The following is a 24,582-nucleotide window of genomic DNA, read 5'->3' as shown; positions in this document are numbered from 1 at the left end:
CTACTCGTTGTACCATATCCCTGATACAGTGGTACCTGATATCGATGTGCTTGGAACGATCATGAAATACGGGATTCTCTGATAAACAAATCCCACTCTGGTTGTCGCAAAGGATCATGGTAGTATCTAGCGTGTGTCCAAACAGCTCACTAAAGAGCTTCCTAAACCAGACAGCCTGACAGGAGGCCATACTCGCAGCAATATACTTTGCCTCAGCCGTGTTCAAAGCCACCGACTTCTGCGTCCTGCTCATCTAGGATATCGAGGTAGATCCCAAAGAGAAGCATCACCTGGTAGTGCTCTTTTAGTCCACCACACTGTTTGCCCAGTCAACATTGGAATATCCATGTAACCTCACATCTCTATCAATGTATCTCAACCCATGAGTGATGGTGCCCCGAAGATATCTCAGAAGATTCTTGGCGCTAGTCCAATGTGAGGGATGAGGTTCAACCATATATTAGCTTAATGTGTTGATTGCAAAACATATATCTGGACGGGAGTTCACCAAGAACATCAATGCTCCTATGAGTTGACGATACTCAGAAGCATTTCCCAAAGCAAGTTTGACAGCACTACCCCATAACTTCTAGAAGTTAAGCTCCATCGGGTTAGTCACGGGCTTGCAGTCAACCATACCGAATCTCTCCAATATCTTCACCCATTATTTTCCTTGAGATAGGAAAATTTCTCATGGCTTTTGGCAGAGATATAGCCCTAGGAAATAGTGCATCAGTCCTAGGTCCTTCATCTCAAATTCGGAAGCCAACTCCCTCTTACATTTGTGAATGAGAGGGTCTGCACCTGTCAGAAAGAGGTCGTCAACATACAACACCAGTATGAGAGGCTTATCATCCTCAACTTTAAAGTAAAGGTTTGGATCGGCTTCACTGCTAGTGAATCCCAGTTTCATCAAGTAGCTATCGATCCTCTCATACCAAGCTCGGGGTGCTTGCTTCAACCCAAAGTAAAGGTTTGGATCGGCTTCACTCCTAGTGAATCCCAGCTTCATCAAGTAGTTATCGATCCTCTCATACCAAGCTCGGGGTGCTTGCTTCAACCCATAGAGAGCTTTCTTCAACCTGCATACGTGAGATTCCCGATTATGAATCTCAAACCCCTCAGGTTGTTCCACGTAGACTTCTTCTTTAATCGAACCATGCAAGAACACAGTCTTGACATCCATTTGATGTAGATTCCATCCTTGCGAAGCAGCAAGGGCTATGATTGAGTGGATGGTGGTGTATCGGGCAACAGGTGCAAATATCTCATCATAATCTACACCTTCCTTTTGAGAGAAGCCTCGAGCAACAAAGCGAGCCTTGTACTTTTCAACACTCCCATCAGCGCCATGCTTGATTTTGTAAAGCCATTTCGAGGTGACAACTGTTTTGTCCTGGGGTCCGGGGACCACATCCCAGACATCATTCTTCATGATGGACTCGTATTCCTTAGTCATAGCATCCTTCCATACTTGATGCTTTACGGCTTCTTCGAACGATGAAAGCTCATTTTGAATGGTGGTGCTCATAATGGTCAAGAATCTGTGATACCTGGTCGGCTTCTTACTTTCACAGAAAGTCCCTCTAGGTGCAATATGTCCTTCGGCATCATCAAGTGTCCCCCTAAGCCATGAGGGCCTCTTTCTAGAAGAGGAAGGATCTTGTGGAGGGGGGTCAATAAGATCCATAGGTTCTTCCACATTGGGCATCGTCTCATCTTCCTTCTCATCTGGCTTCCTGGTGTCAACTTCTTTATCTTTCCTTAGAATAGGAAGATTGTCAACCTTGCTAAGAGCCATATCTTCGTCAAAGGTGACATCATGACTTATTTCGACTTCCCTTTGACCAACCACATAGATTCTATAGCCCTTAGAATTTTCGCTATAGCCCACGAAGATTCCCTTCTTTCCAGATGCACCCAATTTGCTTCTTTTCTCTTTCGGCACATGAAAATATACGGGACTTCCAAAAATTCTAAAATGAGAGACATCAGGTTTCTTACCAGTGAACATCTCTTTGGGAGTCTTGGAATCCAACGCTTGATGAGGGCATCGGTTTTGAACATATACGACGGTGTTCGCAACTTCGGCCCATAGAATCTTCAGAAGCCTTTGATCATGGAACATGGAATGAACAACTTCCAAAATCGTACGGTTCTTTCTTTCAGCCACACCATTCTACTCAAGAGCGTATGGTGTTGTGGTCTCCTTCTTAATGCCAAATTCCTTACAAAAGTCATGGAACTCATTGGATTCATACTTGGTCCCATTATCAGTCCTTAAGATCTTGATCCTCTTCTTGATTTGATTCTCGATCAAGGCTTTGAAGTGACGGAACCAAGAGAACACTTCATCCTTCTTTTTCAAGAAGTATATCCAAGTCTTGCGAGAATAATCATCTGTAAAAGTGAGATAATATAGATATCCTCCCAAAGAGTTCACAGGCATCATACCAGATATGTCGGAGTAAACCAACTGCAAAATGTCAGAGGTTTTGCTATGGCTTGAGGGGAATGGTCCCCTTTTGAGCTTTCCTTCGGCACATCCCGGACATACACCTTCATGCTCTACTTTAAATTCGGGCATCCCTGTCACCATCTGTCTCACATTGGGTAGAGCCTTATAATGAAGGCGGGCAAACCTCCAGTGCCATAGTTCAGACTGTAGAGTTGTGTCGCAAGACATGACTCCTAACAAAATTCCTCCAACTTGATATAAAGAGTCAACCTGAAACCCAAGAGTGAAAGCATCTTTAAAATTCTTCTTCCATACACGTACCTTGCAATCAATGAAGGCCACCTTGTAGCGTTTGTCTTCCATTGCCGAAATGGATACTAGGTTCTTCTTGAGATCAGGGACATATAAGACTTGCAAATGGATAGTGTTACCCTAATTTAATTGAAGAGTGACATTCCCTACACCCTTTACAGGATAGGTGATATTGTCTCCAAGGATAATCTCCAGGTTTGTCTCCTTCTCTATCAGATTAGAGAGAACTTCCTTTTAACTAGTGAAATGCCTTGAGGCACCACTATCAATAAGCCAATTGCCCAACAAGTTTGGAGGACAGGTAGTGGAGAGGGACAATATCAAATAATATTCATCTTGCTTATTGTTAACAACATTTGATTCATACCTGGAGTTCCTTGCTTTCTTGGAGGGTTGACCACTTCCTTGATTTCCCACATTTCTCTTTCCTTTGCCATTGAACCTGCCATTCCTTTGATTTTGGTTGGAGTTGCCCTGGGAGTGATTTTGATCATTGTCATGTGATGAGTCCTTTCTATTTGGACACTCCCTCGCATAGTGGCCAAATTTATTGCAAATGAAGCATCTTCCCTTCCTTCCACCTTTTGATCTGGTCTTTCCTTTGAAGTGACCTTTAGACCCAGAATTATTTCTCCTTTTGGCATGAGAGGAGAAAGCAATGGGATTTCCTTTGCTTGAAGGCATTTCTTGCTCCACCATCCTTGTCTCTTCTTGAATGCATCTTGCCATCAACTCCTCAAATCCCAGAATTCGATCGTTGTTGAGAAGAGTGGTTCTAAATACATACCGTTCGGATGGGAGCCCTCCAAGAGTAGTGATAGTTAGTTCCCTGTCAACAATGACTTCTCCAATTGATAGGAGATCATTCTTGATCTCAATGATTCGTAAGAAGTAGGATTGAATATCCTCGTCCTTGCCCTTCTTAATATCCTTCAACTTATTTTTGAGGAACAAAACTTGATTTGCATCACTAACTTTAAACAAGCTTACCAGTCTATCGTAAATCTCCTTGGAGGTGGAGGTGTTCAGCGTGGAAATGTAGGCCACCAGATGCTTGTCAATTGAGTCCTGGATGATCTTCTTTGCTTTGACTTCACCCTTAGTGTACTTGTTCCTTGTAGCAACCGGTGCATTTGATGGAGGCTCCGTAATTCTGCCTCTCACATAGTCCAACACTTCCTGCTCTTCCAATGTCAGATCAAGAGACATCTTCCATCTGTGATAGTCAGACTTCTCACGGAGCTTGTCTTCGGTGGGGAAGTGTGATGAGGAACCCATGAAGCCTTTTGACTTTTTCCAACTGTCTTCGGTGATTGCTCTTGCTCTTGCTTGGGCTTTGTCTTCACCTCAGCTCTGATACCATGTTAAATTATGGTATGTTCTATGCTAAGAGAAATTTACTTCAATTCTTCTTATTAGCCCAATGTCAATTTTAGTATACACATTAACATGAAAGTAAAATGTTGATAGAACATAAATGAAATCAACAGAAGACAAGCCAAGACAAGAGACACAAGATGTGGCGCTAGCCAGGGACAAACCCCAATGCGGGGAAACCCTTTGATCAATTCTTCTATATTCTTCAATAATTCAGTAGAGAGAGAGAGATAGTACAATATCACAAATCTGTGATTTACAACAGCAGTAATGAAACCCTTGAACAACAATAGCAAGGGTGATCAATCAACTCCAAAAGTGTCCTCAAGACAACCTAGGAGAACTCGGTCTCCAACAACAGTAATAGCAGCCCAAAACAGTCAATGTAAGATGGTCAAAACAACAATCAATGCTACAACATATTGCATCCAGCCCTAACCAATCAATGCTGTCATAAAGGTGCTCTCAAAAGGTCAACGTATATTTGTCCAACACTTCGGCTAGCCTAGGAGAGGCTGCCCACACAAAGCCAGAGTCAATGGAGGTAATACGCTAGTCAATGCAGGCCTAAATCACCCCAAACAAGATTGCTGCACCTTCCTGCATCCTTGCTGCCCTAACTGCATCTTCTCACAATGATGCCCTAGCTGCGCTCTCTTTTCCACATGAGAGCTGCGTCCTCTTTCCTTTGTATACCCAAGAGACAATGAGAGAGAAGAGATGTGTGGATGAGATGAGTGAACTAATGCCTCAAGGTCTCTTCTATTTATATGCCACGTTGGGGTTTAGCTGGGGGTGTGCAACACAACTTTACATGCTGGCCGACCTTGACAAATTATCAAGAAATACAAATAAATTCATATCTCCATGAATACATGTCGGAATCGGATGATCGTTAGATCAATCCTACACTTCTCGACGAGAGGAATCCAAGAAAAATGTCGGCTACCATAAATAAGATGACCCACATGGAGTTTGGCCCTAGTTGCCAATTTTAGCACTATGTGATGGAGCCTTGTTTCTCCTCGTTGTACCATATCTCGGATAAAGTGGTACTTGATATTTATATGCTTGGAGCGATCATGAAACATGAGATTCTCTGATAATCGGATCCCACTTTGGTTGTCGTAGAGGATCACGGTGGTATCCAACACATGTCCAAACAACTCACTGAAGAGCTTGTTCAACCAGACAACTTCACAGGAGGCCATACTAGCAACTATGTATTCGGCCTCGGCGTTGCTCAAGGCAACCGATTTCTGCTTCCTGCTCATCCTGGATATCGAAGCAGAACCCAAAGAAAAACAACATCCAAAAGTGCTCTTGCGATCCACCACACTGCCAACCCAATCAACATTATATAACCATGCAACCTCACATCTCGGACAATATATCTTAGTCCATGAGTGATTGTGCCCTAAAGATATTTCAGAAGATTGTTGGCACCAATCCAATGTATATGATGAGGCTCAACCATATATTGGTTCAATGTGTTAACTGCAAAACATATGTTCGGACGAGAGTTCACCAAGAACATCAGTGCTCCTATGAGTTGACGATACTCAGAAGCATTTCCTAATTCAGGTCCAACAACACTACCACATAACTTCTTAAAGTTAAGTTCCATCGAAGTAGTCACAAGCTTGCATTCCACCATCCCAAATCATTCCAATATCTTCACAACATATTTTCCTTGAGAGAGGAAAATTTCACCTGCCTTTTGCCAGACCTCCAACCCTAGGAAATAGTGCGTCGGTCCTAGGTCCTTCATCTCAAATTCAGAAGCCAACTCCCTCTTACATTTGTGAATGAGAGGGTCTGCGCCTGTCAGAAAGAGGTCGTCCATATAAAGTACGAGAATGAGAGGTTTATCATTTTCAACCTTAAAGTAAAGGTTCAGACCGACTTCACTTATAGTGAATCCCAACTTCATCAGATAGCTATCGATCCTCTCATACCAAGCCTGAGGTGCTTGCTTCAATCCAAAGAGAGCTTTCTTCAACCTGCATACATGAGATTCCCAATTATGAATGTCAAACCCCTTGGGTTATTCCACATAGACTTCCTCTTTGATTGAACCATGCAAGAAAGAGGTCTTGACATCCATTTGATGTAGGTTGCATCCTTGCGAGGCAGTAAGAGCTATGATCGAGTGGATGGTGGTGTAATAGGTGCAAATATCTCATCGTAATCTACACCTTCCTTTTGAGAGAAGCCTCAAGCAACAACACAAGCATTGAACTTTTTTGCACTTCCATCAGCTCCATGCTTGATTTTGTAGAGCCACTTAGAGGTGACAACCGATTTGTCCTGGAGTCTAGGGACCACATACCGAACATCATTCTTCATCCTTGACTCGTATTCTTCATTCATAACATCCTTCCATACTTGATGCTTCACGACTTCTTCGAATGATGAAGGCTCAGTTTGAATGATAATGCTCATGGCGGTCAAATATCCTTGATCCCTGTTCGGTTTCTTGTTTTCACGGAAAGTCCCCCTTGGTGTAATGTGTCTCTTGGCATCTTCGAGAGTCTCCCTAAGCCATGAGGGTCTCCTTTTAGAGGAGGGCTCATGAGGAGGAGGATCAAAATAGGATTATCAGGCATCGTTTCATCTTCTTTTGCATCTTGATTTTCGGTGTCAGCTTCTTTGTCCTTTCTTAGGATAGAAAGGTTGTTTATCTTTCTGAGGGCCATATCTTCGTCGAAGGTGACATCATGACTTATCTCAACTTCCTTTTGACTAGCCACATAAATTCTATATCCCTTAGAATTTTCACTATAGCCCACAAAGATTCCTTTCTTCCCAGATGCACCAAATTTTCTTCTTCTCTCTTTCGACACATGGAAATATCAGTTTTGCGAAAATCATTATCGGGAGTAAATCGGCAAGGGGAAAAAATTGGAAAAAATCATAAAAATCGGTAAAAATCGGCAAAAAGAAAAGAAAAGAAAAGAAAAGAAATCGCGATTTAAAAAAAAATCGGGATTAAATCCCGATTTTTTCAAAATGAAAAAATCACTGAATTAATCGCGCAATATTATTGGGAAAATGAAAAAATCGCGATTTTTTCATATCACGATAAAATCGCGATTTTTGCAACACTAATATGAGACCTCCAAAAATTCTAAAATGAGAGACATCGGTTTTGAGCATACACGACGATATTTGCAGCTTCAGCCCGTAGGAACTTCGAAAGACCTTGATCATGAAGCATGGCACGAACTGCTTCTACAATAGAGTGATTTTTCCTTTCAGCCACACCATTCTACTTAGGAGAGTATGGCGCTATAGTCTCCTTCTTAATGCTAGCTTCTCTTGTTAAAATTGGTAACCAGGGCAAAACTTCATGTGGGTCATCTTATTCATGGCTGATAATATTTTTATTAGATTCCTCTCGTCGAGAGGTGTAGGATTGATACAAAGATTATCCGATTCCGATAAGTATTCATGGAGATATGAATTTATTTTGATTATGGAATTATTACCAAGCTGACCTACAACTCATGTAGGCTCAGAAGCCCAACAGTCGCATCTATTCACCCACCAACGTTGTGTATAAATATAAGAGGAATTTTCCTCATTTGGACTCACTCATCTCATCACATCTCTCTCTCTCTCTACTACGCAGAAATGAGTCTCTTCTTTATTGCGCTGAAATGGGTCTCTCTCTCACACATGTGAAGCCAGAAGCTGTTGAATTTGAAGCTGCAACTGCAGAAGTAAGATTGACTTGCGTGGCCTAGAAGATCTCCTCTTTGGAACTGCGCTGTAGGTTCATCTGAACCTCCTCTGAAAGTCGCAACTTTTGGTGGTGGAATGAAGTCAATCCGATGAACGGTTTGCAAGATATCGACTGCCCTAGTTTGAAGCCGGAAACTACTGAAACTGAAGCTGCAACTGCAGAAGTAAATATTGACTTGCGTGGCCTAGAAGATCTCCTCATCTGAACTGCGTTGTAGGTTCATCTGAACCTTCTCTGAAAGCCGCAACTTTTGGTGGTGGAATGAAGTCAATCCGACGAACGGTTTGCAAGATATCGTCTGCCTTAGTTTGATAATGAAGCCGCTAATGCTGATGCTATTGATCTAGGGTTTGCTACTGCTGATATGAATTATTGAAGATAAAAGAATATTTGATCAAAGGGTTTCCCCACACATTGTGGGGTTTGTCCCTGGCTAGCTGCCACATCTTGTGTCTCTTGTCTTGGCTTGTTTTCCGTCGATCGTTTAATGTTCTATCTGCACTTTACTTTATGTACATGTGATTGCTAATCAGTGGAATATAATAAGAAAAAGAAGTAATTTGTTATAAGCATAGAACATACCATAACTTAACATGGAATCAGAGCTGAGATGAAGACAAAACCTGAGCAAGAGCAAGAGCAGTCATCGAATAGAATATTGGCAAGGCTATCCTAAAAGAACTATGGGGTCCTCAACACTCTTTCCTGCTGAAGACAAGCTCCGTGAGAAAGCTGACTATCACGGATGGAAGATGTCTATCGATCTAACCCTTGAGAACCAAGGAGTGTTGGATCATGTGAGAGGCAATATTGTTGAGCCTGCTGCTGCCTGGAACAAATGAAAAGATGGAGAAGTCAAAACAATAGAAGATCATCCGGGACTCTACCGACAAGCACTTGGTGGCCTACATCTCTGAACTGGACACCTCCAAGGAAATCTACGATAGACTGGTGAGTTTATTTAAAGTTAATAATGCAAATCAAGTTTTGTTTCTTAGAAATAAGCTGAGGGAAATCAAGAAGGGTAAAGATGAAAGTATGTAAGCATACTTCTTAAGAATCACCGAGATCAAGAACGATCTCCTATCTATTGGGGAAACTATTACTGACAGAGAAATGGCACTCACAACTCTTGGAGGATTGCCATTTGAATGGTATGTGTTCAGGACTACTCTTTTGAACTATAATGTAATTCCTCGTTTCGAGGAATTAATGGCTAGATGCATTCAAGAAGAAACAAGGGAAGAAGTGCAAGAAATGCCCATGCCTAAAGGTCCTCCTGCTGCCTTTTCTTCTCATGCAAAGAAAAGAAATAATTCCGGGACTAAATCAAAAGGAAACGCTGGACCTAAGGCTAGAAGAAAATGACGATGTTACATTTGCGATAAAGCAAGTCACTATGTATGAGATCATGAGCATTATGATGGATAAAATCATGGACATGGGCAGCATGATGATAATCATGATTAGAGAAGCATGGTACAGTATGCAGTGGTGCAACTCGAAATCCCTCTGATGGCAATTAAAGGAATGACAAATTCAACAGCAAAGGTAAGAGGAGAGTTGGGAATCAAGGAAGAGGACAAGCATTCAAGAAGGCTAGAAATTCTAGGATGTATTAAATGCACCTGACCTCAAAAGGAACCTAGTGTCCATCTTGGCAATGGAAGACAGAGGCTACAAGGTAACCTTCAGCAATGGCAAGGTATGTATATGGAAAAATAATGTTAAAGATGCCTTTACTCTTGGGTTTAGTGTTGATTCATTATATCAGGTCGATGGAAGTCCGCTAGGTGTCATGTCTTGTGACACAACTCTTTAGTCTGAACTTTGGCATCGGAGGTTTGCCCACCTTCATTACAAAGCTCTACCCGATGTAAGACAGATGGTAACAGGGATGCCCGAATTCCAAGTAGAGAAAGAAGGTGTATGTCCGGGATGTGCCAAAGGAAAGCTCAAAAGGGGACCATTCCCCTCAAGCCAAAGCAAGACCTCCGATATATTTCAATTGGTTTACTCAGGCATACCCGAGGTTGGCATTAAGAGGGAGAATACTACACCACATACTCCTGAGAAGAATGGTGTGGTGGGAAGGAAGAACCACACGTTGATGGAAGCTGTCCGGGCCATGCTACATGATCAAAGACTTCCAAAGTTTCTATGGGCTGAAACTACAATTACCGCCGTATATGTACAAAATCGATGCCCTCATCAAGCATTGGGTTCCTAAACTCCTGAAGAAATGTTCACCACCGGTCAAAGGGAAGTCGTGATTAGTCATGATGTCACCTTTGACAAAGATATGGCTCTCAGCAAGGTGGACAATCTGCTGACTTTGAGTAGCTCTCAAGAAGCCGACACCAGGGAACCGAAAGAAAAGGATGTTGAATCAATACCTGATGTAGAAGAACCCATGGATCCGATTGATCCTCATCCACATGAGCCTTCCTCTTCTAGGAAGAGGCCTTCATGGCTTAGGGGGATACTTGATGATGCTGAAGGACATGCTGCACCCTGAGGAACCTTCCATCAAAGTAAGAAACTTAACAGGTATCAGGGATACCTGACCATCATGAGCACGATCATACAAAATGAACCTTCATCATTCTCAGATGTCATCAAGCATTAACTATGGAAGGATGCTATGACCATAGAATATGAGTCTATTATGGAGAATGATGGCTGGGAAGTAGTTCCCAGACCCTGGACAAAACAGTTGTTACTTCCAAATGGCTAAGCATGCAGCAGATGGAAGTACGGAAAAGTATCAGGCTCGTTTTGTTGCTCGAGGTTTCTCCCAAAAGGAAGGTATAGACTATGATGAGATATTTGCACCTGTTGCCAGATATACGACCATCCGCTCGATCATAGCCCTTGCCGCTTCACAAGGATGGAACCTACATCAGATGGATGTCAAGACTGCGTTCTTGCACGGCTTGATCAAAGAAGAGGTCTACGTAGAGCAACCCAAAGGATTTGAGATTTATGATCGAAAATCTCATGTATGCAGGTTGAAGAAAGCTCTCTATGGGCTGAAGCAAGCACCCCGAGCATGGTATGAGAGGATCGATAGCTACTTGATGAAGCTGGGATTCACTAGGAGTGAAGCTGATCCTAACCTTTACTTTAAGGTTGAAGATGACAAGCCTCTCATACTGGTGTTTTATGTGGATGACCTCTTTCTAACAGGTGCAAACCCTCTCATTCACAAATGTAAGAGGGAGATGGCTTTTGAATTTGAAATGAAGGACCAAGGACTTGAAGTGTGGCAGAAGCCAAGGGAAATTTTCCTATCTCAAGGAAAATATGTGGTAAATATATTGGAAAGATTCAGTATGATGGACTGCAAGCCTGTGACTACCTCGAGGATCTTAACTTTTAGAAGTTATATGGTAGTGATGTCGGACCAGACTTGGGAACTGCCTCTGAGTTTCAAAAACTCATTTGCATTAATGTTCTTGGTGAACCTCCGTCCGAACATATGTTTTGCAGTTAGCATTGTGAGCTCATATTTGGTTGAGCCTCACTGGATTGATGCCAGGAATCTTCTGAGATGTCTTCAGGACACAATCTCTCATGGATTAAGATACACTGCCGGAGATGTGAGACTACTTGGATATACTGATGTTGATTGGACAGGCAGTGTGGTGGACCGTAAGAGCACTTCCGGGTACTGTTTCACCTTGGGATCTGCTTCGATATCCTGGATGAGCAGGAAGCAGAAGTCGGTGGCTTTGAGCACCGCCGAAGCAGGATATATTGTTGCTAGCATAACCTCGTGTGAGGCAGTCTGGTTGCGAAAGCTCTTTAGTGAGCTGTTTGGATTTACATTGGATACCACTGTGATTCTCTGTAACAACCAGAGGTGGGATTCGATTATTGAGGAATCCCGTATTCGTCAATTGCTCCAGCAGATAGACATCATCTGGGATATGGTAAGTCGATGAGCAAGGAAGCTCCATCACATTAAGATGATGTACAGGTTGATACACCTTGTCAAAGCCCCGAGGAAAGATCTAATCTGTGATTTTCCCAAACGACTTGGAGTCGGCAAGAAACCCTTGTACAAGGGTCCTGCATGTTGCATACATTGAGCTCTGGGAGCTCTGAGGGCTTGTGGTTCCTACTGGAGCAACATATGACCACAGGGTGACTCACCCTCCCTGGTGGTGCACATTGGAACAAGATGATTCGCTCTCTTGTGGGACAAGATGATTCGCTTCTTGTGGAACAGGATGATTCGCTCTCCTGTGTAGCAGGATGATTAGTTCTCCTGTGAGGCCTGGATTGATGTGTTCTCCATGGCAGCCTGGATTGATGTGTTCTCCACAACGATTGTAGCAGGATTGATGTGTTCTCCTGTGAGGACAGGATTGATTAGTTCTCCTGTCGAGGCATCCTACCCATGCAGTCTGGGACTCATGGGAAGTACCTCTCATCTGATCAATGAGCAGGGAAATGAAGTTAGGGACCATAGTAGTACCGATGGACACATCGTTGTATCTACCGTACTCCCTACGCTAGGATGACCTCCATTGATCTGGGATCAATGATACTGGTCTGGGACCAGTGGTAGGAGTTGTACCATACTATGACGCTGACTTCGGGTCGGTTGAGACTGGTCTGGGACCAGTGGTACATACTCCGAGACTGACTTCGTGTCAGTGCAGTATTGGTCTGGGACCAGTGAGAGTGGTACATACTATGACGCTGACTTCGGGTCAGTTGAGACTGGTCTGGGACCAGTGGTACACTCTCTGAGACTGCGATACTGGTCTGGGACCAGTGGTAGGAGTTGTACCATACTATGACGCTGACTTCGGGTCGGTTGAGACTGGTCTGGGACCAGTGGTACATACTCCGAGACTGACTTCGTGTCAGTGCAGTACTAGTCTGGGACCAGTGAGAGTGGTACATACTATGACGCTGACTTCGGGTCGGTTGAGACTGGTCTGGGACCAGTGGTACATACTCGAGACTGACTTCGTGTCAGTGCAGTACTGGTCTGGGACCAGTGAGAGTGGTACATACTATGACGCTGACTTTGGGTCGGTTGAGACTGGTCTGGGACTAGTGGTACACTCTCTGAGACTGTAATACTGGTCTGGGACCAGTGGTAGGAGTTGTACCATACTATGACGCTGACTTCGGGTCGGTTGAGACTGGTCTGGGACCAGTGGTACATACTCCGAGATTGACTTTGTGTCAGTGCAGTACTGGTCTAGGACCAGTGAGAGTGGTACATATTATGACGCTGACTTCGGGTCGGTTGAGACTGGTCTGGGACCAGTGGTACACTCTCTTAGACTGCGATACTGGTCTGGGACCAGTGGTAGGAGTGGTACTTACTATGAAACTGACTTCGGGTCGGTTGAGACTGGTCTGGGACCAGTGGTACACACTCTGAGACTGACTTTGAGTCAGTGGAGGATGATACTGGTCTAGGACCAGTGGAGTTGTACTCACTATGACGCTGACTTCGGGTTGGTTGAGACTGGTCTGGGACCAATGGTACATACTCTGAGACTGACTTTGAGTCAGTATGATACATCCTCGATCATTTCTTCTTCTTCATAATTCGGACAAAAGCAGAGCAGAACAGAACAATGCAAGAGCAGAGCATAACAGAGCAAAACAGTACAGATCAGTGCAGGGCAGAACAAGACAAAGCAGAACAGGCAGAATAGAGCAGAGCAGGGCAAGGGTCAGGTTGTACAAGGCAGTGCATTTGATGGATGAATAGTAACGACCAATAGACAGATTGCAGATGAAGTTCTCCATGGTTGAGAGGGAGTGTTAAAATTGGCAACCAGGGAAAAAATTCATGTGGGTCATCTTATTCATGGCTGATAATATTTTTATTAGATTCCTCTCGTCGAGAGGTGTAGGATTGATATAAAGATCATCCGATTCCGATAAGTATTCATGGAGATATGAATTTATTTTGATTATGGAATTATTATCAAGCCGACCTACAACTCATGTAGGCTCAGAAGCCCAACAGTTGCATCTATTCACCCACCAACGTTGTGTATAAATATAAGAGGACTTTTCCTCATTTGGACTCACTCATCTCATCACATCTCTCTCTCTCTCTACTATGCAGAAATGAGTCTCTTCTCTACTGCGCTGAAATGGGTCTCTCTCTCACACATGTGAAGCCGGAAGCTGTTGAATTTGAAGCTGCAACTGCAGAAGTAAAGATTGACTTGCGTGGCCTAGAAGATCTCCTCTTTGGAACTGCATTGTAGGTTCATCTGAACCTCCTCTGAAAGCCGCAACTTTTGGTGGTGGAATGAAGTCAATCCGATGAACGGTTTGCAAGATATCGACTGCCCTAGTTTGAAGCCAGAAACTGCTGAAACTGAAGCTGCAACTGCAGAAGTAAAGATTGACTTGCGTGGCCTAAAAGATCTCCTCATCTGAACTGCGCTATAGGTTCATCTGAACCTCCTCTGAAAGCCGCAACTTTTGGTGGTGGAATGAAGTCAATCCGACAAACGGTTTGCAAGATATCGTCTGCCCTAGTTTGATAATGAAGCCGCTAATGTTGATGCTATTGATCTAGGGTTTGCTACTGCTGATATGAATTAGATTTATTGTATTATTTCTCTCTGCTGAATTATTGAAGATAAAAGAAGATTTGATCAAAGGGTTTCCCCACACATTGTGGGGTTTGTCCCTGGCTAGCCGCCACATCTTGTGTCTCTTGTCTTGGCTTGTTTTCTGTCGATCGTTTAATGTTCTATCTGCACTTTACTTTATGTACATGTGATTGCTAATCAGTGGAATATAATAAGAAAAAGAAGTAAACTGTTATAAGCATAGAACATAACATAATTTAACATCTCTGCAATAATCTTGGAATTCATTGGATTCGTACTCGGTCCCATTATCAATCCTCAATATCTTGATTTTCTTCTTGGATTGGTTTTTGATCAAGGCCTTGAAGTGTCGGAACCAGGTGAACACTTCATCCTTCTTCTTCAAGAAGTAGATCCAGGTCTGGTGAGAATAATCATCCATAAAGGTGAGATAATATAAGTATCCTCCCAAAGAGTTTACGGGCATCATACCAGATATGCTGAAGTGGATCAATTGCAATATATCTGTGGTCTTGCTATTACTTGAGTGGAATGGACCCCTTGTAAGTTTTCCTTCGGCACATCCCAGACATACACCTTCATGCTCTACTTTGAACTCGGGCATACTTGTCACTGTCTATCTCACATCGGGTAGGGCCTTATAATGAAGATGGGCAAACCTCCGGTGCCATAGTTCAGATTGTAGAGATGTGTCGCAAGACATGGCTCCCAATGGACTTCCTCCAACTTGATACAAAGTGTCAACCCTGAACCCAAGAGTAAAAGCATCTTTAAAATTTCTTTTCCAAACACATACCTTTCCATCGATGAATGCCACCTTGAATCCTTTGTCCTCCATGGCTGAAATGGACACCAGGTTCTTCTTGAGATCAGGTACATATAGTACTTCTTGCAAATGAATAGTGTTACCTTGATTCAATTGAAGGGTAACATTCCCTACTCCCTTCACGGGATAGGTGGCATGTCTCCCAGGATGATCTCCAAGTTTGTCTCCTTTTCCATAAGATTAGAGAGGGCTTCTTTGTATCCGGTGAAGGGCCTTGAGGCACCACTATCAATCAGCCAATTTCCCAAAGTGTCCGGAGAAGAGGCAATGGAGAGGGCCGATATAAGATAGTACTCTTTTTGCTTATTGTTAACAACATTTGATTCTTCATACCTGGAGTTCCTTGATTTCTTTGAGGGTCGAACATTTCCTTGATGTCCCGCATTCCTTTTTCCTTTGCCATTGGATCTGCCATTCCTTTGATCGTTGTTGTTGAAGTTGCCCCTGGAATGATTGTGATCATCATCATGTGATGTGTCCCTTTTATTTGGACACTCCCTTGCATAGTGGCCAAACTTATTGCAAACAAAGCACCTACCCTCTTCCTCCCTTAGATCCAAGCTTTCCATCTCGACATCAATTCTTCAAACCCCAGAATTCGATCATTGTTGAGGACAGTGGTTCTAAATACATAGCACTCAGGTGGGAGTCCTCCAAGGGCGGTGAGAGTAAGTTCTTTGTCAGGAATGACTTCTCCAATCGAGAGTAGATCATTCTTGATCTCAATAATCCTCAAGAAATAGGATTAAATATCTTCGTCCTTGCCCTTCGTAATACCCTTCAACTTATTCTTGAGAAATAGAATTTGATGAGCATTACTAACCTTGAACATGCCAACCAACCTGTTGTAGATCTCCTTGGAGGTCTTCAATTCAGAGATGTTGGCCACCAAATGCTTGTCAATGGAATCCATGATAATCTTCTTTGTTTTTACTTCAACCCTATTGTACTTGGTCTTCGCAGCAACTGGTGCATTTGGAGGAGGTTCAAGGATTTTACCTTGCACATAGTCCATCACTTCTTTTTCTTCCAAGGTCAAATCAAGAGACATCTTCCATCCATGATAGTTAGATTTATCATAGAGCTTGTCTTCAACCGGAAGTAGGATGAGGAACCCATTGAACCTTTTGTCCTTATCCAACTGTCTTTAGTGATTTCTCTTTCACTCTTGCTTGGGCTTTGTTTTCACCTCAACTCTGAGACCATGTTAATTTTAGGCAACAATGGTATGTTTTATGCTTTAGAGCAATTTTATTTCAATTTCTTTACTAGCCCAATATCAATATTCAGATTAGCAATCACATCAACATGATAGTAAAATGCAGATAGAACATATACATAAACAGTAGAAGACAAGCCAAGACAAGAGGACACAAGATGTGGCACCAGCTAGGGACAAACCCCAATGTGGGGAACCCTTGATCAAATCTCCTTTTAGTCTTCAATAGTTCAACAAAGAGAGAGTACAATTTACAAATCTGATAATTTATAACAACAGCAAAAGGGCCCTAACTAGAAAAGTCAATGCTGGTCAATAGGGCAGATTTGACCCTCAGCAAATCGGTCAACTTCAATCAACTTCGGCCTCCAAACAGCAAGATAAAACAGCCCTCAAAACAGTCAAATTCAGCCCAGTCAAAGTCTGGTCAAACAGCCCACCTGTGGTCAGCGCTTGTTGCAGTCAACGCTGGTCAACAGTCAACATTTAGCCTCTATTTCTGTGTCTAGAAATGTGGCCTGCCCAAACAGAGATAGCCCTCACAAAAACGCAGTCAAAGGAGGTCAACGCATGCTGGTCAACGCTTGGTCAAACTATCCAGAAATTTGGTCTCCTGAAATTTCGCTCTCCTGAAATTTCGGATGTGTGGAGAGAGAGAGGGAAGTGTGAAGATGAGTGTGTCCAAATGAGGCTAAGTCACCTTCTATGTATATGCAACGTTGAAGATGAATGGACGTGACTGTTGGGCTTCTGAGCCTACATAAGTTCGCTGGCCGACCTTGACAATTTGACCATAATCAAAATAAATTCATAACTTCATTTGTACATGTCTGAATCGGATGATCTTTAGATCAATCCTACACTTCTCGGAGAGAGGAATCCAAGAAAAATATCAGCTGTCATAAAGAAGATGACCCATGTGGAGTTTGGCCCTAGTTGCTAATTTTAACATACTTTTAATTTGAATTGATATTAAGGACATACGGTTGCTTTAATTGAAATCTACGTCACTACAGAAAACATATCAAAGGAATATTAAAGATTATATATATCTCTAAAAAGTGAAGAAGTGCATTTCAATGATATCAGTATCAAAAGAAGGCAAGTTAAGGAAGAATATCAATTGAAAGATCACAAGGAGAACATGGCATACTTGTGGAGTCGTGTATGGCTTGTATACACAATTAACTGAAGAATTATGCCGAGTTTGCTTTCACTTGGATTAGGATTCATATGTTTCTTAGAATTGATCTTGTTAGCTTTTGTGTTCTGGGCATCCATATGTTCTTTAGAGGATCTCCAGTTAGGAACATTTTTCCTGTATTTTTTTGTTTGATCAGCAATTTTGGAATCTACTATTTGAAAGTGACAGATCTCCATTCTGAACAAAATTGACCATCTTCTCCAGCAGCTAAGCTTGGGCAATTGTCTGGTATATTAAATATGCTTTGGTGATTGCCTTAGGATCTTATCGGTAACACTGGTGCATGAAGATGATACCACAATTATGAGATTAAACTTTAAACAAGTATGACAAATTGTTTTAGTAATGACCCATAAATGTCTATTGCTTATATGTACAGATAACTCTAGGTGATGATAATTATTGCAGTTGTTTGTCACAATGGGCAACCTGGCGCAAGTGTACAAAAATATTCTTGTTGACAAGAATAAAATTATAAGTATGATGTAATTAGGAAAACTGGTGTTAAGGAAATATTTTTGACGGACACAGCATGGATACTGGACCTTTTGTTTTTAATGAAGCTTGAAACCTTTTTCTTTTTGCTCCAGGAAATCTGTGTTCATGGAAGAATGCCATTAAATAACTAATAATAGCGCCCATTATTTGTTTGTAGAGGATGGGAGAACTGGCACCTTTGTTATTGGTAATAATCGCTTTCCAGTCTCACTCTTGGATCTTCCTTGCATTATTGAGTCATATAAATCTTATGATGACAGTGTGCTCATTAAAACTGCTGACGTAGGCCAGGTCAGATTTCTTCTCCTTGTCTTTTTAGATGAGTCACTGTACTGATTAAAGTTTGATAGGAGATCTGTTTGAGCATAAAGTATTTAGTGTCGCCTGTTAAACAATTTTTGGACATTGTAGATGATCATGGTAAGAGAAAAGGATGAACCAGAACCTGAAGGCCCTGAATATAGACATGGTCTTACACCTCCAATGCGAGATGCTCGCAGACGCCGGTTTCGGAGAGAACCAGACCTAAATGTATGTATCTTGTTTTACAGCTTTACTGGAATTTCCTATTAGATTTTACGTGATATTACATCTGATTTTATTTTTTATTTTTTTATTTGTTTGTTATGGTGGTGCAGCCGGAGATTGTTCAGAGGGTTGAGAAGGACATAATCAGCATCATGGCCGGAGGAACGGCACACAATGTTGATATCCTTCCAGAATCTGATGGCTTTTTAAATATTGACAAGTTCTTTTCTAGGATCAAGGCTTTACCCTTATTCAGGGGCATTCTTGTTGAATGTTAGGGAAATGAAAAATCTAATGTTTGTTAGTGTAAGTTTTCTTGTTTGTCCTTGACTTCTATAGCACATATTGAAGTTGTGGAACAGGAAGAAGATGCAGAAGATGAAGGGGAAGAAGAAGCTGAGAAAATGGTTTCTCAACCACCAGCAAAGGCAGATGTTCCAGACGCTGAAATGAATGATGATGCTGAGATGAATGATGAACCAGACAGAACTGAGAGTGATGATTCAGATGACTCAATGTGATGAAATAGACGCTTCTGCTTCAGTAAAATTCTGGGTTTAAATATTTGGCTGGAAGTAGCAACTACATAGTTTGTGAAATGGAGGTGGGACTCGGGAGCATTGAGTACAAATTTATACTACATTATGATTTATGTTTATACATTTTGCATGAATGTTCAGGACTTCCAAGCATTATTATTGAAAGGATAAATCTAATGTAAAATTTGTATTTTTGGCCAGGAGTTATAGATGTTTGAAAAACATGCGTGTATCTCCTCCATTGAAGGATGAAGTAGTGATGGTGTTGATCTATTACTGTGGCCATGCACAACAAATGTTGTAAATCTGTAAAAAGTTGCAATGAAATTTAGATTTCAGCCAAGCTTTGTATTATTTGCTTTTCCTCTCATTCTTGGCAGATGTATATAATTATTGGCTTAGTTGTCTTGCTCATACGGCTGGTATGCCTGTTTAAGCTCTAAAACACAGATGCGTTATCTCCAAATTACACCATTTATATTTAGTGAGATCAAACCCATAAACATTGCTGTAGACTCTGCACTCAGGGATTGAGGTACAAGTTGGAAATCTCATAGCAGGATGACTCCTCACACTGTTGTAAACCAATAGCCCAAGAAGAGGACGTACAGATTCCAGAGTCATTTTTTAGCAAGCTGGATGTAAAATTTAACATTAATGGAATGGAATCAAGGATGGTCTGGAAACTTTTGTCTACGAAAAAAGAAATGGCCTTTCTTGGAAAATGGCCTTCTACAATTTCCTTGGAAAGAAAGAAAGACTGGCAAAAACTATTGTTGAAACTTGAAAGGCTCTTAACAGAAAAAACAGTGCAAGCTAAGATGGGGCATATCCGGTGTAGGTACTACACTACCAAATAGGGTCACGAATGGGTAGTGTAGGGGGTGAGAGAGGAACAACTGAGCACACAAAAATTCAATCCAAACCCCATGATCAAGAAGGTAGCAAGCAAAAAATCTCGACCTGTGCCATCTTGGAGCTAAGTAAATATCAAGAATGCTGAGATTTACATTAGAATCTGTGCCTCAAGCAAAATTGCAATGAAACATAAATCCATTGCAATAAACTATTTTCAACCATGAAAAGCGTCATGGATATCAAATTCAATAATATTTCTTAACTGCTCCAAGAAACAAAATGCAGAGCGAAAGTTTGATGTCACAAACTTGAGCCTCAATGCTGTTTGGCAGGAGCAATCAACAACGTGTTCTGGAGTGATGCCACTTTATTGTGAAGAGTCAGGATCAGATGATTGGAGATGAATGACTGCGTAAGAAGATGATTGTGCATCAAGCAACCCTAAAGGGAGAATTTTCAGCCAACTTATTCCAACGGTATCCCCTCATGCAATGCAATCAGATTACAACTTCAATCTAAATCATTTGGATAGGACATCTCCGCAGGTCTTCATGAATGAGAGGATGGCCTTCAAGGGGACAACTCGAGGACCGACCTCTAAACTAACAAAGGAATATTGTATGAATAAAGAGTCTTGCTTAGGAAAGGAATATGTTCATTAAAATACTTAAATGATCCCCAAAATGAAGGTCCCTCAAAAGCGAAAATGCATGATTTTTTAAGGAGAAAAGCAAAGAATGTGCTAATCCATAGGGACATGTAATGCCATCAATGACCAGCCTTTGTGTTGCATGACAATGATGGAAATATGCTAATCATTCAGAAATTTGCAACTCTTATTGGAAATAGTGTTGGTATTGATGTGAAACACAGGGGAAGACTACATATGTCCAAGATAAAGATTGCAAGATCGAGATTGTTGGGAATATTGTTTTTAGATTTTTCATGCCTAGTTTGATACTCTATTTTTGAAGGCCATTTTGCTCCAAAGTCTTAGCTCAAATGGGAGCATAGGATATATGGGTGAAAAGCTTATTCCGATACCTTTCCAACAATATATGACACTCCTAACTCCATAGGAATGAGGAGATCTAAAAGATTTTGTTAGGTCAGCCTAGCCAGAAAGTACATGTTGACTTAGCTAGTGTTTACAAGCCGGCCTATAAACAGACATAGAAACACTATAAATAAAGGATAGATGAGTGCATTTGAAGTGTATCCAAGCAAAAAGATCAAGTACAAATGCACAAAAGAAATTTGACGTGTGTAAGAGTAGTTGAGGAGTATTCCTGGGATTTAAAGGTGTGCAAGGGGAGTCTAATGCGTTTTCTTGGAGTGTCAATGGTGTGATATGAAGGACTAAGGTCTAAGATAAGTGTTTTTTTTTGGTTTTCGATGCTATGAAGTGCACTAATATGTGATTTTATTCTAGGGAATGATACTATGAGTTTTGCTAAGGCATGTCTAGGATGAAGCAATGAGAGGCACAAAGCGTGAAAGTTGATGTTGTGAAATGCATGAAGTATGAAGCATGCAGGTGAAGTCAAAGGTGCTCTGTGTATAACCTTAGGTTGGTGCCTATATACGTCTTGCTAAGTTGATGCTTAGCCAAGGAGATTGGTCTTTCCAGTAGATTGGTGTTAGCTAAGGGGATTGTTGTCTCTAGTAGGTTAGTACCTACAAGCTTCATAACAAGAGGTTGGTGCCTATGGAGGTTTATAATGAGTTTTTTTTGTGGTTTTCTCCTGTTAGGATTTCCATGCTAAACTGTGTGTACTATGATTTGATTTTACGTGCATTTAATATTTTGAAGTTAATGAATGATTAATGAATGCTCATTTAAAAAAAATGATCTTATATTAATTCACCCTCCATTTTAGTATACACATAAGTTCGACAATTGCTATTGTTTCCTTAAAATCTAATAGAACTTCCGAGAGGCCTCATAAGATGAGAGTTAGATCAAGATACAACAATGAGGTGGATGCCACTGTCAGCTCAACAATCCACCTCTTGCTCTTTAGTGGAATTTCACCACAAGGGAAGCTTCCCGGTATAAGTAACCTATTCTAAGTCAATAGCTCAAGGTGAAAAATTCAATATGCTCAAATGTGGTACTCTGGCTAAGAACAAGGCTCAATTCAATGTAATAAGGAATAATGTACCCTCACAAGAACCCAAGGACTTATAGCCTATGGTTTTGGATGATATGATGCAAATTGACACCACTAGACATGCAAGATCAAGAAAAGGTTTGCTAGAAATATATGATCAACAAATGGGAGCAACAAACCTTCAACTAGCCCTAAGTCGAAGCCTTAAAGCTACATTAGGGTTATTTAGGCTAAAATTACTTAGGGTTTGTGACTTCAACCCTAAAGAGGCTATTCCAACCATGCAAAATGTAAGATTTAGGGAATATATGTGAAAAATGTAACTAGTGTCATCTTCATAATTGGATTTGAGTCATCATGTAATGTATTTGTCAAAAGAAAGAAAAATATTTTCTATCATGAAAGAAAATTTTTATTAAGCATTGGTTTATGCTTTATTATTTTATGTTTAGGTCAAATCCTCTATTGTAGGCCTCTAGGGTTTTTGTTAAGAGTCCTTTGTCCTTGTCATCATGTAAAAGAGCCTTCTTGGGTTTTATCAATCAAGAAAGAAATTTATTTTGATGTAAATTAGGTCATTTAGGCCTCCTCCTCCACCAAGTCGACCTCAACCTAGGTACGTCAGCCTCATTGGGAGACAAAATCCACTATATAAAGACAACAACTTGACCTCATTTGGAGCACATTCTCAAAAAGTTCGATCTGCAGTTGTTGGTGAAGGAAAAAGGGTGTGAAATTCAAGGAAGGAGAAAAACACTAGCGAATAAGTTTGGAGGCCATTTTCTCTCTCTTTGACTCACATGTGCGAAATTCCGAAGCTGCTGGAAAGGCCGAGATTTCAGATTTGTAGTAGGGCTGAAATATTGGAAGTTGGGGGTCAACAATTTTGTGTTGTTGCTGGGTTGAAGCTGGAAGAAAGAGGAGACTATTGAAGTTTGCAAAATCATCTTGGAAGGCTAGCTTGGTGGAGGAGGAAGGTCTTTAGGTCAGGTCTAAGGTCTTGGTTTCTCTCAATTTGATTAGTGGAAGAGTTTGACTAGGTTTTCCCCTAGAGAGGGGTTTTAGCCTTGATTGAGTGCCGATATCTGGTGGAGTTGATCTTCATGTTTTTGATTTGATGATTGCTTGATGAAAAGAAGATAAAAGAAGAACATAAAGAAAGTTAATGAGACTACAAGAATACTACAAGTAATTATTAGCACAAGAGAATATTTTTGCCTTTTTTATTTTTTAACATGGTATTAGAGCTAAAAGGAAAAGACAACTTGAAGATCTATTCATGTAAGAAGAGGGAGGCCTACTATCTATATCAAGAAAAGCAGACATGACAATGAAGATTGAAAATAAGCTAGAAGGTGCCTCCAACTATAGGGCATGGAAGAAGAGGATAGATATCATCCTTGCTAAGCATAAAGTTTTGTATTTTGCTTAAGTAAAAGTTAAGAAACCTACAGATGATGCAGGAAAGGAAAAGTACAGGGAAACTGACATCTTGGCCATGAATTTAATAGTATATGGGGTGAAGGACAATCTAATCCCATACATATCCATTATAGACTCTGCATAAGAAATGTATGAAGCCCTTTCCAAGTTGTTTACCATCAAGAACATTGGTCAGATCGTTAGTCTCAAGAATGAACTAAGGACAATAAAGATGAAAAAAGATGATACTATATCATCATATTTTGTAAGGATCTCTAGAATAAGAGATAAACTCCAAGTTGTTGATGAATTTTACTAGAGAAAGAACTCATGATCGCTGCACTACTAGGTCTACCTAAACATTGGAGCTATTTTGCATCAAGAATTAACAGTTGGAAGGATACACCAACCTTTGAACAAATGTGGAATGCGTGCAATCAAGAAGAAGCCCACATCTCATTAGTGAGTGACAAAAAGGAGGATGAAGAAAACAATACTTCAAATGATTACTCTGTCCATCACAAGGAGAAGGGGGTGTACAAGAAGTTCAAAGGATCAAAGAAGAAGGTTGATCTATCAAAGATTGAATGCTACAATTGTCATAAGATGTGACACTACAAAAGTCAATGTCATGAGAATCCAAGAAATAAGAAGAGAGAAAGAGAAGATGCAAATGTAACCAATGAAGCTCCACCCAAGAAAAACAACATTGAAGAATCCGAAGTCAAAGACTTATGCTATTAAGTCTTCTCTTACGTATCCTTATAAGTCTACTATTTTAAGTTTCGTAATGTTTTCTTTTATGTTTTGATTTCTAGAGCTCATAGATCTAATATATCTTTTTAGAACTTTTTGATTGTTTAAGTTGTAGGTA

At 41.1% G+C, this 24,582-nt stretch overlaps 1 protein-coding gene across 4 annotated transcripts in view; it reads left to right on the top strand.

Moving 5' to 3' along the window:
* Positions 1–19,657, top strand: part of LOC149153449 (transcription initiation factor TFIID subunit 7-like) — a 102,900-nt gene extending 83,243 nt beyond the window's left edge. For all 4 annotated transcript variants that reach the window (XM_089438672.1, XM_089438673.1, XM_089438674.1 and 1 more), the window contains exons 3-6: positions 18,405–18,538; positions 18,659–18,778; positions 18,886–18,959; positions 19,122–19,657. In XM_089438672.1, coding sequence (XP_089294798.1) covers positions 18,405–18,538; positions 18,659–18,778; positions 18,886–18,959; positions 19,122–19,296 — 503 coding nt within the window. In that variant the 3' untranslated portion in view covers positions 19,297–19,657. The remainder of the gene's footprint in view (positions 1–18,404; positions 18,539–18,658; positions 18,779–18,885; positions 18,960–19,121) is intronic.
* The last annotated feature ends 4,925 nt before the right edge of the window (positions 19,658–24,582 follow it).

This window comes from Pinus tabuliformis, chromosome 9 (genome assembly GCF_031772625.1).
Source record: "Pinus tabuliformis cultivar Carrire ecotype Pingquan chromosome 9, CPIR1, whole genome shotgun sequence".
Taxonomy (NCBI): Eukaryota; Viridiplantae; Streptophyta; class Pinopsida; order Pinales; family Pinaceae; genus Pinus; species Pinus tabuliformis.
This window is presented reverse-complemented; position numbering and strand designations above follow the sequence as displayed.